The sequence below is a fragment of the Orycteropus afer genome, unplaced genomic scaffold (assembly GCF_000298275.1).
Source record: "Orycteropus afer afer isolate SDZICR_OR568_19922 unplaced genomic scaffold, OryAfe1.0 scaffold00133, whole genome shotgun sequence".
Taxonomy (NCBI): domain Eukaryota; kingdom Metazoa; phylum Chordata; class Mammalia; order Tubulidentata; family Orycteropodidae; genus Orycteropus; species Orycteropus afer.
The window spans coordinates 3,453,884-3,469,362 of NW_006921720.1; the positions used below are offsets into that span (position 1 = coordinate 3,453,884).

Here is a 15,479-nt window from a genome sequence, read left to right on the forward strand (position 1 = left end):
CAAGGCTCAGGGGTCCAAGATTATCTTCTGTGTCTGTGTTAATTGGTTTCCCTTTTCTTTGTTGAAGAGGGTCTGTGCAGTCCTTCTGCCTAGTCTGCCATCTTGCCCCGTAACCTAATTTCTCAAATATTTCTTGAATCCTTCGACTTTATTTCCTTCATTTTGTCACTCCCTTTCATTCAAGTGAGTATTGTCTCTCACCTGGGTTTCTGAATTCAGTTCTTTTTTACTCACATTCATTTTGGCTGCCCTTTATTTAATTTTTGAACTCACAATAGAGTGATCTTTTCAAAATACAAATTTGGTGGTGACTCAGACACACAATATAAACACTACTAATGGCTTTCCCTTGTTCTAAGACGAAAGATCAAAGTCCATACCATGTCCTATGAGGCCTCTTTTGGCCTGGCACCTGCCTGCTTCTCCAGGCTCATTTCACACCCATTCATTCCTGCTCCTCTTCTTTGTCTGTACCGTAAGCAGACTGACCCTTTCGCAGTTATTTGCATGCCTCCACTTGGGCTTTTAAACATGGTGTTCTTTTAGCCAGAAACATTTTCCCACCTCTCTTTTCCTGGTTCATTCCTGTTCTTCTTTCAGATCTTAACCTAACCATCAGTTCTTCAGGAAAGCTTTTCCTGATGTTGCTGTTTAGATAAATTTTCCTATTAAATATTTATACATTACCATTTATTTCTGCTTTATATTCTTGTTACAGTTCATGTCTTTATATTTTATTTTTTGTATGCATGGATTATTTATAATTTGTATTTTCCGTTGGGAAGTAACTTCCAGAGGCTGAGTACTTTGTCATTTTGCTTTTCCTGTGCTATTTCCCAATACTTACCATAATATTTTGCTGATAGATGCTGTTAATAAGTATTTGTGAATAATTATAAACCTGTGTTGGCTCTGCAACTGAGTTCAAACAGGAAAAAGCTGACATTAACTATTGGTACTTTTCATGGATGTTAATTTGACAGGGATGTGAAGAAGCCAGACTGGTGACATAGTGAGAAACCATTTATCATAGGGTAATGCCAGTTGATAGAATTTAGTGTAGTTTTTCTGTGAATACATATTGCATATATTCCTATGTTTAATATTTCTGTAGTTCCGCATTTCTGTTGACAAATACATTGGGTGACAGATTGATCGGTTCTTTAATCTACCAATATTTTAAACATTTTATTGGCCACATGATTTCTTTCTATTGTGGTACAAATATACACAACAAAACATTTGCCAATTCAACAATTTTTACATGTAGAATTCAGAGACACAGAGTACATTTGGCCATGTGATTTGCTGTATGGAAATATTGTGTTAAATTTGAAGATGAGCTTAGTCATCTATTATAAAATTTTGAGTATCTCATATATCTGGGATGGTATAAACTAGACTTCTACCTTCATAATACATGAGAAAGAGAGAGCAAATTGGGGGTGGGGGCAGAGAGACATTAAATGGGTAATCACTTGAACAAGGTAATCACACGTTGTTAAAAGTGTTTATAAGCAGTGAGATAGAATGGAGAATACCTGAAGAGGCAACTCTAGCTAGAATAATCAAAGAAGTCTTCCCTGATCAAGCACTGGTGTGAACTGACGCCTACAAGACGAGGGTGAGTGATGCAAAGAGCTGAGGGAGGAACATTCAAGACAAAGTGAGTAGCAAGTTCAAAGTGTGGAGGTAGGAAAAGACACAGCCTAGAAAACGTTATAGGACAGTTCTCCTCTTTCACATGGGGTCACTATGAGTTAAAATCGACTTGATGGCACCTAACAACAACAAATTGTAATGTAGTGAGTGAGTGGCATGATGTGTTTGGAAGAAGTATGAGGGAAGACTTTGTTGATGTGTTGGCCATGGCAAGCCATTTATCTTATCATAAAAGGCGTTTGATTATGTGGTCCCCTACTATCAGATCCTGAGACCAAACCAAACTCACTGCCATCGAGTCAGTTTTGATTCATAGCAACCCCTCCTTGGGTTCCTGAGGTGGTATCACTGTGGAAGTAGATTGCCCAACCTTCCTTCTGATGAGTGGCTGTTGGCTTTGAACTGCCAGCCTTCTGGTTAGCAGTCAAATGCCTTAGTTACTATACTCTAATCTTCAGGTTTACCAGAGTCCACTACCATTCTACACATGCCCCACCCCCCACTCCAGCCCCAACCCCCCAGTTTTTTTTTGGGGGGGGGCTTTTTGTGTTGGCATCTTCTGTCCTTACTGCCTCCTATTGTTGTTACTATGTGCCATCGAGTCAGACCCGACTCATAGCAACCCCTCCTTGGGTTTCCGAGGCAGTATTGCAGTGGAAGTAGATTGCCCAGCCTTCCTTCCGAGGAGTGGCTGGTGGGTTTGAACTACCAGCCTTCTGGTTAGCCATCTACCTTTAAATTTCAGTTTAGGCTTAGCCTCCTCTGGGAGACCTGCATGTTTCTCAACTTAGATTTCAAGTCTCCTTAGTTGGGGTCTTTGTTCCTCCTTATACATAGCATGTTATGTTAATATTGATTATTTTTTCATGTTGTATTTAAGATTCACCTATTTTGATGTGTACCATTTATTAATTTTACTGTAGTGTAATATTTTGTAGAAAGAAGAAAGTCAAGGCTGAGCATTTAGGTTATTTGCAGTTTTTTAACAAACCATGCAGCTATAAGAACTCTTTTATATAGCTTCTTTGAGATTCTTTGCAATGTTTTTAAAACATTTTTACTGTGACCCAGAAAAATAACATTTTACAGCATGACTAAGTCTATATGTACATATATATGTGTTACTAATTTAGGAAAATTGTATTTACTCGTCATGTGATGTATTTTTTTTCCCCTCTTTTCAAAACAATAAAACACTTGTTGAGAGTAAATGAGTTGTTGGCTGATGTGACCTCTCATATGATATTAGTGTGTGTGTGTGCATGAGTGAATGAATGGATTGCATGGTAGAAGGGTGTATATTAGTCACTTTACACTTGGCTCGGCCTCCTGATTCTGGGACTTTAGCTTTTAATTTTTGTCCATGGTCTTTTAATAGCACTTACTTGGCACAGAGTTGGGAAATAATTAAGTTTATTGAATGAAAATGAGGATTTAACACCAACAATTGAACAACTACCACATTGAGCAACTACTACGTTAACAAGGCAATTTTGTGAATTTATAAGTAAATTCAGTAGAATAGAGAATTCATTTGTAGTTTTGGTTAGGCTTTTAAAAGTCTTTTTTGGAGTGTTTCTAACTCTGTTGTTAAGATATGAAGGTTATAGTCCAAAAAAACGCACGTTAACAAAATGATATTATTATTTCAATGGGTAAACAGTGGTTGGAACTAAAGTTTTCCATAAGTAATAGCGAATTTCCTGGTTCTTTGTAGGAATCAATTAAGATAGTTTTTATAACCTTAAGCATTTTGAGCATTTAATTACATCTAGCATTTGCTTCACAGTAATATAGTTATTTGTTTTCTCTTACTGCTTCCATTATTCTTAGCACAGGGCTTTTTACACATTTTAATCCTTTTGTAATCTTATGTTTTAAAACCAGTACCACTATACTGGATGTTACAGTTTTTTACCTGCACAGTTACTATCACATTATACAAATAATCCCTCCTAATTAATTTACTAAGGAGCTCTGGTGGTATACTGGATAATGCACTTGACTGCTAACTGGAAGGTCAGAGGTTCAAACCCACCAGCTGCTCCATGGAAGGCAGGTGGGGCAGTCTACTTCTGTAAAGATATATAGCCTTAGAAACCCAGCGGGGGTAGCTATCAGTTGGAAATGACTCCTTGGCAGTGAGTTTGGGGTTTTATTTATTTTATTTTTAAATTAATTAACTCACTCACAATATCATTTGCTGAGTCAGGAAAGCTCCTGTAGAGAAAAGTCTCCATTTGAATTTGAATGTTGATCTATTAGATATTCCAGGAGAAATCATTCTAGATGTTCCAAGGGGGAATAAAAGAAAGAAACAATCCTTGCAGTGTGTTTTGTAGACACATTAGATGTCTCTAGAGGAGGAAGAAGACCGAGCTTGTTTTGATTTTCAAAGTTTCTTAATACAACAATAAATAGCAGTTAATTAGTTAAATTTTTCAAAAAATATTTTCCAGCTATCAGCCCTTTCTGAGTGTTGAGGGCAAATTGCCCTAACTCTTTTCAACAGATGGCAACTTTTTTGCTCTGGTTGTTACTAATCCATTGTTACTTACATAGCTCTAAGGTGACAGAACAGACTGACAGTATAAGCCTTTTGGCTTGTAATTCATTTTGATATTGGTAGCCATCAAACACATGTTTAGAATATGCCTCACATTTGTGTTTGTCAGTTTATAGGTGTCATTTCTCAAATTTAAAAGCAGGATATTTTGGGGTAAATTATATGTGAATAATTTACCCTCGGTGTAATAAAGGAAATGTTTTTGAATGTGGTTAGTTTCATTGAGATCTAATTACTGACTGTAATACTGTTTTGTCGATTAACCTTTAGATAGAAAATATGTAATAATTTTTTAAATTTGATTTTTATTGATATTTCTTACTATATATATATACGTATTTTCTTTCATAATCAAGTGATTAAAAGAAATTTGTTAGATACAAACTTCAGAATATTTGACATAATTTCCAGAAATATTTTTTACTTTTCCATTTTTATTTTGTTAATTATACAAGGTATATGTGAAAATAGGAGGCCTGGTAGTCCAGTTAAGTGCTCAGCTGCTAATGGAAAGGTCAGTGGTTTGAACCCACAAGGTTCTTCATGGGGAAAGGATGTGGCAGTCTGCTTCCGTACTTAGCGATAGCCTAGGAAACCCTATGGAGCAGTTCTCCTTTCTCTTACAGGTTCACTCTGAGTTGGAATCAACCTGACAGCAACAAGTTTGTTTGTACCGTGAAAATAATTGTCAGAAAATTTAAAATTTATCATTAAGTTTTATATTCAAAGATACAAATAGTACAACTGAGGTTTGTAATACATATGTGAGTTTCTCTAAAGTGTTTTTCAAAGGTTTTTGATCATGACTCCAAGAACAAATATTTTATAACAGTGCAGTTCATATATTCATATTGCTGTTATTAAAATAAAAGTTTGTATTCTTACTCTCTAGCTCAGGAAATTATAAAAAGTGCTCTCAAACCCCCTGAATAAACTCACCCTCTTTTTTTTTTTTTTTTTAACCACCAGTTGCTTGCTTCATTTTTACTACATATATAGATACTTTTAATTAATATGCATATAGTATTATTTTAACATATGTCTCAGCTTTTGGAAATGGTTTCATATTGTATATTTTGATTTGTTAGTAACCTTTTCTTAAACCTCAGTGTTACTTTTGAAATTTAGCCATGTCTATATAAAGTTGCTTGAGGCAGTCCTGTTTTCCATCCTTGCACACTTAATATTTAAATGATTTAAAAATTGTTTGATTGTGTTGGATGTTACTGTAGTTTTAAAGGGTGTTTTTCCTGATTACCATCAAGAGTGTGCCTGTTTTCATGTTTACTGGACATGCATTTCTTCTCTGAATTACCCCTCCTATATCTTTTGCCCTTTTTTTTTTTTTTCTTTTTTTAAATCGGTAGTGGCTGCCTTTCTCTTACTAACTTCTATCTTTTATTTTTAAAATTTTTTCATTGTCTTTTAAACAATATTTTGTATATTTAATGAAGAATTTTGTTTTTATTATGGGATAGGACAAATTACTGGCTCAGATATGCTGAGTGAAAAATTTAGACAGATTTTGGGGAAACTTTGGAGAGAAGAATCACTAAGATTCTTGAACGTTGATTTATAACCTGTCAGTGTAGACAAGACACGTCTCTTACATAGCAGCTGTCAGTACCATTTGACAACTTTAAGTGTAATTTCTATAAACTGCCATTACAATTGTGTAAGAACCCAGAATGCACCTAATATAGTGTCATGATACTTATTTTTAAATTTTAATATCTGCTTTTCCTTTGTTTCTTCTCTTTCACTAGGTCCCCGATGGGCTTCCTGGAATATTGGTGTGTTTATTTGCATCAGATGTGCTGGAATCCATAGAAATCTCGGGGTTCATATATCCAGGGTCAAGTCAGTCAATCTAGACCAATGGACACCGGAACAGATACAGGTAAAGTTTTTCTTACCAAGAAGTTATTTAAAATATTTAAAATGATTTTGAAAGCTATAACCTTCTTGCATCTGAGAGTTAACGTTGAAAAGAAGTGTATTGAAATGGCATGTGCCACATACAAAATTTGAGTATTTCAATTGTTAATTCAGATGTTTATTTCTTCTGCGATCTGTGGTAAAGTCAAGGTTTTTAATCTATTTTTATCTCAAATGTTGATTTTGAAGTATTTAAAGAATAAATTCTTTTTTCTTGTACTGATGAAATTTGCCAATATAATTCCATGGTTTGTTTTGTTTTCTTGTCAGTAGAGGGAGCCTGGATAAAAATAAAAGGGGAAAAAATACTCTTTAAAGAACTGATTTGAAAGATTCTTCTTTTATACAGATGTGCTCTTGATTTTCAGACAGGGACTACTTGCTTAAAGATAGCCCTACTGAACAAATATTCTAATGACTGATTTGGACTTGTTTAGAGTGATACAGTTTTGTTAGAAATTTAGAATTTTGAGGGATTTTCAGTTTTCTAGTGTGACAGTTTTAAATTTTTAAAGTCTTACTTTATAATCATTGAGATTGGCTGCTAATATAAAAGTGATTACTTTTAGTGGACTTATTTTATAATTCATAGTGAAATTATACTACTTTTTCTACTGCCTTTTTGAAATTTTGTTTCAGTATGAGGGTTAACTATATAAATATGTGTGGTTGAATTTCAGGGATACCCAAACACTCAGAATCAGAAAAAAAACAAACAGCTGAAAATTGCTGTGGTTGAGGTGAGGTGAGGGTAGAAAGAATGGAATAAAAATCTGTCGACTATGAAGTCGAATGTAATTTTTTGTAGTTTCAAATTAGCCTTTTTGAATTTTTTGCTTGCTAAAGCATAAAAGGAAATATGATCCTTTATGCATTTTGAAGATTCTTGACGAAAAAAACATACTAATTATATCAAGGAAGCAGAGTTTTTTGAAATGCTTCATATAAGGCAATGTTGTTAATAACATCTCTATTAGTAAAGGTGATAACAGCTTTCGTGATGTTTAAGTCTTCCTCAAGAAAATGTGAGGAGTAATCTGAAGATGTCTTGGTATTTGTAGTAGATTTTGGAGGTATAAAATCAGAGGGCTTTGGTTCACTGGTTGCCATGGAACAGGTGACAGGTATAATGAAAGAACTGAATTCAATACTATACAGCACAACTTTTACGTTTGCCTGGAAACTTTCAAGGCAAATGATTCTCAAGAGGTGTGGTACAGAGTGATTAAGAAGATGACCTCTAGTATCAGACTGCTGATTTAGACTTGTGTGATCTTGATAGGATACTTAGGCTCAGAGTGCCTCAGTTTCTTCGCTGGCAAAATAGAAATAGTAGTAGCACCTAACTCTGGAGGTTGCTGTGAGGATCAAGTAAGTTAATATGGGTAGAGCATTTAAAACAATACCTGGCACATTTAAGCGCTCAATGAATGTAAGCTTGTTAGTTACTAGTGGTATTAGTATATGTGTTCATTATGTAAAACCCTCAGTATAGCTGCTCTGAGTATCTTTTTGATCTTAGATAATTGATCTTCCTAGTTAATCTGCTGTGATAAATGGGTTGCTAAATGTACTTGAGTAAGTACACAAAATGATCCATTGAATATAAATACAATTACCTTTTGAGAATATTTGCCAAAAATAATTGTTTAATTTTGGTAGTACTTGATGTTAAGGCATTTTAAGATGAATAGTTAGGTAGTTATCAATTGTCAATTGAGGTTGCTCCTCATTCAGTGGGAAAAACAAAATTTCTTTCTTTTTTTTAAGCATATCCTATTTTGGTATGTGCCAAAAAACCACTGTTGATACAATGACTTTTTTTTTGTATATATTTTTTAATTGAAGTATTAATTATAGAGAGTACAATTCACACATTGAAGTGAGTTCTTGAGTTTTGGCAAATGTCTATACGGTGTAACTAACACTCCAAACAAAGGTATAGAGCATATTCATCATCCTAGAAAGTTTTTGGAGGAGCTGTAGTGGCACAGTGGTTAAGGCATTTGTCTGCTACCCAAAAGGTCAGTGGTCTGAACCCAGCAGCTGCTCCAGGGGAGAAAGTTGTGGCAGTCTGCTTCCATAAAGACTGACAACCTTGGAAACCTATGGGACAGTTCTACTGTGTCTGTAGAGTCAGTGTCTGTCAGAATCGATTCAATGTCAGTGGGTAGAAAGCTTCCTTGTGCCATTTTCCAGTCAACTCTTTTGGTAGCAACCACTACACTGATGTGTCTATCCCTTTAGATTAGGCTTGGTGAACATGATATTTCTATCCTTTGGAATCGGTTCCTGCTGACTTTGACTCTTAATTCAGATTGTTGTTGTTGTTGTTGTTATGTGCCATCGAGTCGGCCCCGACTCATAGCGACCCCTTCTTGGGTTTCCGAGGCAGTATCACTACGGAAGTAGGATTGCCCAACCTTCCTTCCGGGGAGTGGCTGGTGGATTTGAACCGCCAGCCGTCTGGTTAGCAGGCAAGTGTCTTAGCCACTATGCTACCAGAGCTTAGGAAATGTGTTAATCATAATATGGTTTAGTGTGCTATATTCATATATTTTATAAGAATTTCTTTGATAAAAGAAATACCTGGTAGATATTTATAGAAGTAAGAGAAATATATTTATTGGATTAAGTTCTATTCTGTGTCTTCTCCCATCATCACCCTAAACATTTCATGATGATGTTTTCCTTTGTCAAATAGGATACTTAGTTTTGGTGGTTCAACCCCACCAACCACTCCTTGGAAGGAAGATGGGGCAATCTACTTCCGTAGTGACACCGCCTCGGAAACCCAAGGGGGGGTTGCTGTGAGTCAGATCTGACTCGACAGCAGTGAGTTTTTTTTTTTTTTAATTTTATTTATTTATTTATTTATTTTTTATCGTGATTTGAGTGAAAATTTACAGAGCAAATTCACTTTACATACAGCAGTTCACATACCCTTTGTCTCATGACATTGACAACAGTTTACCAAAATGCAATAGCTCCCCTCCCACTTCCTCCCTATAGTTAGTTACCTCTTCCCTGTGTCTATCCCTCCATGTACTCCTGCCCCCTGAGCTGTCTCCCTGTGCATAAGCAGCCCTTCTTTCTCCCATGATTGTTCTCTCCATGGAGTGTATCTACTTGAGGTAAATGTTCAGCTCATATGCCTGTCTTTTGTTTGGCTGGAAGCCACAGGTGTGGGTTCAATTCCAGACCTGAAGGGCAGCTAGGGCCCATAGTCTCAGTGGTTCCACCAGGCTCGTCGGACCAGCAAGAGGTTTTATTTTTAGGATCTTTTATTAGTAAATGTGGAAATGTGATTTAGTCTCTGTGCCCAATAAAGCTATTAAATTAAGAAAAAAGTTTTTGTGACTCAAATATAGCTATAAAAACCAAAAACCAAACCAAACTCACTGCCGTCGAGTTGCATCTGACTCATAGTGACCCCTCCTTAAGTTTCCAAGGTGGTGTCATTATGGAAGTAGACTGCCCAATCTTCCTTCTGATGAGTGGCTAATGGGTTTAAACTGCCAGCCTTCTGGTTAACAGTCAAATGCCTTAGGCACTACAGAGCTCCTCAAAATATAACTATAGAGTTACAAATACAGGGTTATTTATCAAACTATATATAATACATATTATTTATATATGTGTTGTATATGTGAATTTTTAGGGTATCTGTCATATGCATAGCTCTATTAGAATTGCTGTGTGCTAATTTTTAAAAGAAAATAATTTTCTATACAAACCTGTTTTGATATTTATTAGCATTGAAATAGGGTACAGTTATTGACTTCTTTTTTTAAAAAAACAATCAGAATTCATTCTTGTGGTATGGTTAATAGATTAATTAGATTAATAGTATCTTTGGTAATGGATTTATTGTCATGTACTCAAACAGTTTTTTAAAAGACAAAATTTTAAATACTTCTGAAAATATTTCCATAACTTTAGTTTTTGTTTTATACTGATTTGTTAATTTTAAGTAATGATTACTGTTTTTCTTTGTTTTCTAGGGCTGCCATAACAAAATACCACAAAGTAGTATCATGGGGAACTTTACATTTGAAATTGTCTACTCTTTTTAGGCTTATGATTTATCCTTAGTGAACTTCCCTTAAACATTTTGTAGATATTTTCACTTCTCTTTAAGGTGCCCCAGTAGTGCAGTGGTTTCAGTGCTTAGCTGCAAACCAAAAGGTCAGCAATTTGAACCCACCATCTAGCTGCTCCACCAGAGAGAAAGATGTGGCAGTGTACTTCAGTAAAGAAAGCCTTGGAAACCCTATGGGGCAGGTCTGCCATGTCCTGTAGAGTTGCTATGAGTTGTAATCCAGTTGATGGCAATGAGTTAATTCACATCTTCACTATTTTTACTTTTGCTTTGACTGTATTGTGGGCTGGAAGAAAGGGTCTTTTAAACCCAGCTTTCTTCACAGCCTTGTATACCAGAATAGAAGCTTCCCTCTCAGTTTCTGTATACCCAATCTCTGAGTGATTCTGCTTTGAATTATAACTCATTCTCTTGATTTAAGGGCAGAGAGAGGAAGGTGGTAGTTGCTAATCTGTCTGCCTTTAATTTCCTTTTCAGACTTTCTTGTTGCTTTTCTCCTTAAGGAGCTCTGGTGGCAGAGTGATAAGGCACTTGACTGCTAACCAGAAGGTCAGCAGTTCAAACCCACCAGCTGCTCTGTGGAAGGAAGGTGGGGCGAATTACTTTGGTAAAGATTTTGAAGTTATATTCACTTTGAAGCATCTTTATTCTCTATCTTCTTCTTTGAAACATGTTGCCTAATCCTCCTGCCAAAATAAAACATGTTTCCTCATATTCCTCTTTCCCCTGGTACATAGCACTTGGCTCTGCTATACCCGTGTATTCATTTCTTTGGTTACTAAGTCAGTATTTATTAAGGACCTACTCTGTGTATTTGCTGTCTTCTGAGGACTAGCTCCTGCCTTCCTTTAACAGTTGAATTTCTTGAGTAATTATCTTTTTTTTTGCTTTTTCATTTCTTTATGTTACTTTTACCTCTAATAACTCATTTCCGTTGTCACCATTCTGCTAAATTAACATTCTCAAAGAACACTGGTTATGCCAAATGTCCAAATCCAACTCTCTTCCTGGATCTTTATTTTTCAGTTGACACTACTGCATTCTGGAAGTTTTTTTGTTATACTTGGTAAAGGAAGCAGCAGTTACTATCTTATATCTTAAAGTAAATTACTTTGTTTCTGTATTCTTCTCTTTCTTTCTTTCTTTTTTTTTTTTTTTGTCAAGCTATTTCTTTTATTCCTTTTCCCTCTTACCTAGAGATTTTGTTGTTTCATCTTTAGCCTTTTGTTTGTCATTCCCTTTAGGAAAGCTCATTTACTGTCATGGATTTAGCTGTCATTTTTCTGTGCAGGTGACTCTTGGCTCTCTTTCCAGTAGTGACTTCTACAGTGAGTTTTAATTGGAAACTCTTTGTAGGTTTATCATTTTTGATCATCTTTGGAGATCCATGGCGTGTAGTAATTGGAAATATTGTTCAAGCATCCATTTTAATTGTGTATTCTGTGAGGCTGGAGTTAGCCAGCTAAGATTGATTGCACAGCACTGGAATCTCAAAATAGTTTTACATTCTCTGCTCATCCTTGTATATTCAGTATGTCTGGTGAAATAATAAAAAATCTTGTTTTATGAATAATGCTTTGCAAAGAAAGCCATATTTTAATGATAGAAATGGAGAGGAATAGCTATAGTATGTTTATTTTTGGCCAGATAATATTATACATTTGTATAGAATAAATAATGGAATGCCAGAATTAACAATTGCTCTGTAGTAATATCAACAAACCCCACCCACTGCCATTGAGTTGATTGCAACTCACAACAACCCCCATTGGGTTTCCAAGGTGGTAAATCTTTGCGGAAGTATATTCTCATCTTCCTCTTGTAGAGCAGCTGGTGGGTTTGAACCACTGACTTTCTGGTTAGCAGCCAAATGCCTTACCCGCTATGCCACCAGAGCTCCTTAAATATCAACAAAAATCCTGTACATTCCATTGGAAACAGGTAAAAGGATTTGTGAAAATGTTTTCAGTGTTGGAAATTTTGGCCAGATGATAGTTAACTAATGTGTATCACTTATAAATGTCAAGACTGATAAGTATCTTTATTTTACCTAGGACTTGACAAACCTAAAATTAAAATAATGATTTCTTTGCTCAAACTGGCATCTTTGTTTCATTGTTAGTCTTAAATCCTTGGCGGTGCCCCATACTCCTTACTCCTCTCTCTTTTATGGAATGGCTGGTAGGTTCAAACTGCTAATCTTTCTATTAGAATCTGAGTGCTTAACGACTGGTACCACCAGGGCTGCTAGAGGAGGAACATAGGTTGCTGATATAGTTTGTACTCAACTGTTAACCTAAAGGTCAGTGGTTCAGACCTACGCAGTTAGGCAATATCATTCTGTTGAACTTACGGCCTGTGGAACAATCCTACTCTGTAACACATAGGATCACCTATGAGTTGAAATTGTCTCGATGGCAAACATAAACACAGTATAAAGAAATGAAGTTGATTTTATACATCGACCTTGTATCTGATAACCTTGCTAAATTCATTAATTCTGTTGTTATTAGGTGCTGTCGAGTTGTGTCCAACTCATAGAGACTCTATTACAGCAAAATAAAATACTTCCTGGTCCTGTGACAGCCCCATGATCTTTGCTATACCTGAGCCCATCGTTGTAGACACTGTGTAAATCCATCTTGTTGAGGGGTTTCCCCTTTTTTGTTGATCGTCCACTTTACCAAGCATGATATCCTTACTTTAGTACCATTAATTCTAGTACCTTTTGAACTAGAAACTATAATTTTCTACTTGGATATCATCATCTGTGAGTATAGTTTTATTTCTTCCCCATCTATCATTTTCTTTCTTTTTTTTTTTAAAACAAACAAACTTGCCACATTGCACAGCTATAGCAGCATCCTCTTTGTTCACTGGTTAGACACCTTTGCATTGTTCCTTATCCTTGTGGGGACACATTTGTTTCTTTACCATTAAGCATAATGTTTAACTGTGTGTTTTTTGTAGATGCCCTTTATTAAGTCAGAAGATTTCCCTACTATTTCTGATTTGTTGAGAGTATTTTTCGTGAATAAATGTTAAGTTTTATCAGATGTGTAGTTGATATTTGTTGAAATAATGTCTTCTATTATTTTATTGACATGATGAATTACATCAATTGATTTTCAAATGTTAAATCAATTTTGCATTCCAGTAATAAACCTCTTTTGGCCATGATAAGCATCCTTTTAGCATATTACTAGATTGGATTTGCTACTATTTTGAGGTTCTTTTTTTTCTCCAATCTGTGTTTATGACGGATATTGGCCTATAGTTTTCACTTCTTAAATTTATTTGTATGATTTCGGTATTAGGGTAATCTTGGCCTCATCAGGTTAGTTGGAAAATGTACCTTTCTCTTCTATTATGGGAAGCATTGGTATAGTTAAAATACCTTCCTTGAATATTTGGCAAAATTTGGCAGTAAAAATTTCTGGGGCTGGAATTTTCTTTATTGAAAGTTGTAACTTAGAAACTCAATTTCTTTCATAAATATAGGACTGATAAGGTCATGTATATCTTTGATAAGATTTGATAGCTTTTTTAATTTCTAAAATAATTTATTCATTTCATCTAAATTGTAAAATTTATGTATAAATTTAGAATGCTTCTTTTTATTCTTTTAATGTTCTTAGATTCTGTAGTTAATTCTACTCTTTCATTTTTGATATTTACAATTTGTGTCTTTTCTCCTTTTTCCTTCATCTTTCTGGCTAGAGGTTTACCAGTTTTATCATGCTTTTTCAAAAATCTAGCTTTCGATGGTCTTGATTTTCTGTATTCATTTTCATTGGTGTCTGCATGTGTCGTCATGGTATCCTTCCTTTTGCTTGCTTTAGGTTTAATTTCCTCTTATTTTACTACTATCTTAAGATGAAAGCTTAGATTATTGACTGGAAATATTTCTTTTAAAATAAAAACATTTAATGTTATAGATTTGTCCCTAAGCATTGCTTTATGTGAATCTCACACATTTTGATATGCCTTCATTTTCATTAAGTTTGAAATGTTTTCTGATTTCCTGTTTAATGTGATTTCTTTTTTAAACTACATTAGTTTCCAAATATTTTGAGACTTTTCTTGATATCTTTGTATCTTGAATATCTATCGAATTTATTAGTTCCTTTGTAGTAAGAGAACTTACATTTTACTCTTTAAGTACATTTCAATTTGTTTATATGTTTTATGGTCCAGATTTTGGTCTATATTGTTAAGTATTCCATGTGCACTTGAAAAGAAAGTGTTTGCTGTTACAAAGCGGTCTATAAATGTCAAGCATCGTTTTCTTCAAATCTTTTATAGCCTTATTTCTCTTTGTTCTATTTCTGAGCGTAGTGATATTAATGAACTATAATTATGAATTTCTCTGTTTTCATTTTTCTTTTGAGTTACACAGTTATTGTTTCTGTGTTTTGTAGATTTGTTGTTAGAAGCAAACACTTTTAAGATTGTTACGTATTCTTAGCTAATTTATCTATCATTTTATAATGTCCTCTTATTGCATCTGGTGTTATTCCTTAAAGTCTACTTTGTGTGGTCTTATGGGTTTTGAAGCTTTCTGTTTTTGTTATAAAAATGTATATCACACAAAAGTTGTCAATTCAACATTTTTCAGGCATACAGCTTAGTGATATCAATTATATTAATTGGTTGTGCAACCTTTACCTTTAATTGGTGTTGAATTTCCCATCACCTTGAACACTCAATGCTTCCTAAACAGTGGCTACCCTTCTCCCTCTTGCTCCTGTCCCTGGTAGCCATTAATAAACTTTGGTATCTATATATTTGTTTATTCTTGTCATTTTATATAAGTTGTTGTTAGGTGCTGTCAAGTCGTTTCCAACCCACAGTGACCCCATGCACAGCAGAAGGAGACACTGCCCGATCCCGCGCCAGCTTCACAATCCCTGCTATACTTGAGCCCATCATCACAGCCACAATGTCAATCCATCTCGTTGAAGGCCTCCCCGTCTTTCGTTGACCCTCCACCCTACCAAGCATGACAGCCTTCTCCAGGAAATGGTCCCTTTTGACAACATGACCAAAATAGGTGAGATGAAGTCTGGCCATTCTTGCTTCCAAGGAGCATTTCAGGTACACTTCCTCCAGGGCAGATCTGTTAGTTCTTTTAGTGGTCCATGGTACTTTCAGCATTCTTCGCCAGCACCACAACTCAAAAGCATAAACTCTTCTTTGGTCTTCCTTATT

At 35.2% G+C, this 15,479-nt stretch overlaps 1 protein-coding gene across 1 annotated transcript in view; it reads left to right on the forward strand.

The window, feature by feature from the left end:
- SMAP1 (small ArfGAP 1) overlaps nucleotides 1-15,479 on the forward strand; it is a 256,252-nt gene that overhangs the window by 101,006 nt on the left and 139,767 nt on the right. The window contains exon 2 of the mRNA XM_007945185.2: nucleotides 5,995-6,128. Within this exon, the coding sequence (XP_007943376.1) occupies nucleotides 5,995-6,128 (134 nt within the window). The remainder of the gene's footprint in view (nucleotides 1-5,994; nucleotides 6,129-15,479) is intronic.